This window comes from Cryptomeria japonica, chromosome 6, assembly GCF_030272615.1.
Source record: "Cryptomeria japonica chromosome 6, Sugi_1.0, whole genome shotgun sequence".
In the NCBI taxonomy this organism is placed as follows: Eukaryota; Viridiplantae; Streptophyta; class Pinopsida; order Cupressales; family Cupressaceae; genus Cryptomeria; species Cryptomeria japonica.
Genome location: NC_081410.1, coordinates 367,197,718 through 367,199,779, shown reverse-complemented (window position 1 = coordinate 367,199,779; position 2,062 = coordinate 367,197,718). Strand labels below are relative to the sequence as shown.

Genomic DNA, 2,062 nt, shown 5'->3' with positions numbered 1-2,062 from the left:
TTTTATACACTTTAACATTATGATTGCATTTAAATAATAATAAATATATTATTATTTTTGATGTATCCAAACGCGTGTTTACTCAGAATAGGTCACCCTACTATAAGACGAACTTGTCAAAGTGGACCGGCGGAAATCTCCACCATTGAAAGCTGGTCAATGCCATTAAACAAAGCATGCAAACGAATCGGGTTACACATTAGTCCAAGTTATACAACAGACCCAGTCCCAACTAAATAGATTATAGGATAACAAAACAATGAGCAGTGAGCATAACCAGTGCTCTTACATATTGCTAATAATGAATAATAATGTAATAAAGCTCTGAATGTATGCTGAGATCACACATAAATGATCAATAGTTTCTATATATGGATGTTCAATTATTGGGTTCTCTTTTTTATATGATAAAAAATTTAGTATTTATCAAAATCGCAAAGAGAAGAGGGATGATGAGATTTGACAAAGGAAGAATAGTGGAAGAGGCAGAAGGAGAATTGGAATTTTCTCCTAGAGGAGGAGCAGATGAACCTCTTGGACTATCTGAAGGAGGAGGAGGAGGAGGATCTGTTGTAGATGGAGGTGAGGTCGGACTGTTCAGAGAAGGAGATGGAAATGGAGATGAAGATGAAGATGGAGATGAAATTGGACTGGTCGATGGAGATGGAGATAGGGATGAAGATGGAGATGAAGTTGGACTAGTGAGAGGAGAGGGAGATGGAAATGAAGAGGGAGATGGAGACGAATCTATAGGAATTGGGGAAGGAGATGGAGACGAACCCATTGGAGTTGGAGATGGAGATGGAGATGTTGGAGAGGGAGATGGAGATGGAGATGAACCCATTGGAGTTGGAGAGGGAGATGGAAATGGACCCATTGAAGATGGAGATGGAGATGAACCCATTGGAGTTGGAGAGGGAGATGGAGACGGAAACAGACCCATTGGAGATGGAGAGGGAGATGGAGATGAACCCAGAGGAGAAGGAGATAGAGATGGAGATGGAGTAGGGAGAGGTGAAGAGGGTGAGGGTGCAGAATTAGGCTTGCAATTTTTGCCCTTGCCCATATGGCATGGAGCCAAAACAACCACAATGAGCTTCTCCTCCAATTGGCACCTGCTCTGGTTCCCACTTATGAAGTAAAACGGGCCATTAATCGGGAATTTGAACACCGTGTTTCCATCCGTGTAGGACGCGATGGGGTCTGATGTGTTGCACTCGTTATAGCTTTCCTGCCTCACTTGTGCAACAGAATCCACCGTATTCTCATATTTGAACACTGCACGGTCAATGCATAAAAACAATTACGTCTCACAAAGTTTATGATGTTTAACAGGACAAAATATCTTGCACAAATACTCTTTACAGAATCAAGGTAAACTTTTATCAACAATGTTTTGGAACATGTTTTCATGATCCATCATTTTACGTTTCTCTGAACTCTCTACTATCTAGAGAGATGGATAATATTTGGTGATAGAAACACAACACAAACACAATTAAATCCAAAATGACAATCTTGTGAAATTAACATCGCTTGATTTGATAACCCATGGATAAAAACAATCAACTTACAGAGTGTGTCCCCAATTTGGAAGCGATTTCTCCCGGCCCACTGGTTATATGACTCCTTGTCCGAAGGTGATGGCAAGGTCCAGCCCTTTGATCCTCCTACCACGAACTGGTAACCCACAACACTCTGTATCCACACCAAAAGGAAAAACACCAGATTCCAAGCTCTTCCCATTTTTTATCTCAATCAACGACTTTCAAAATCTGAAGCATAAATAGCATGCAAGGATCTCGCGTGGTCGGTTTAAATAAACGTGAACGACTAAAGTCTTAGTTCATTCTTAGCCACACACCACGGCCTTTGACGTCACAATGTTGCTACTTGTCAAATGGTACGAAGAAAAGGTAAGTAAGCTTCAACACCTGTAAATCTGGAATCCGTCACACACATCGCCTTGAATGCCCAACCGACCAATTGATAGAACAAGTCTAGGTTCTTGTTTTTGGACTTTTACAGACAGGTGTAAGTGCCTTGCCGACTGATAATCAAT

The 2,062-nt window shown here is 41.2% G+C and overlaps 1 protein-coding gene across 1 annotated transcript; it reads right to left on the bottom strand.

The window, feature by feature from the left end:
- Positions 1 to 263: 263 nt before the first annotated feature.
- LOC131072230 (early nodulin-like protein 18) lies at positions 264 to 1,796 on the bottom strand. Its single transcript, XM_058008343.2, has 2 exons — positions 1,575 to 1,796; positions 264 to 1,278 (listed from the first exon to the last, which is right to left on the bottom strand). The coding sequence occupies exons 1-2, from the start codon at positions 1,744 to 1,746 to the stop codon at positions 401 to 403; spliced, it is 1,050 nt and encodes a 349-aa protein (XP_057864326.2). The 5' UTR covers positions 1,747 to 1,796; the 3' UTR covers positions 264 to 400.
- Positions 1,797 to 2,062: the final 266 nt, after the last annotated feature.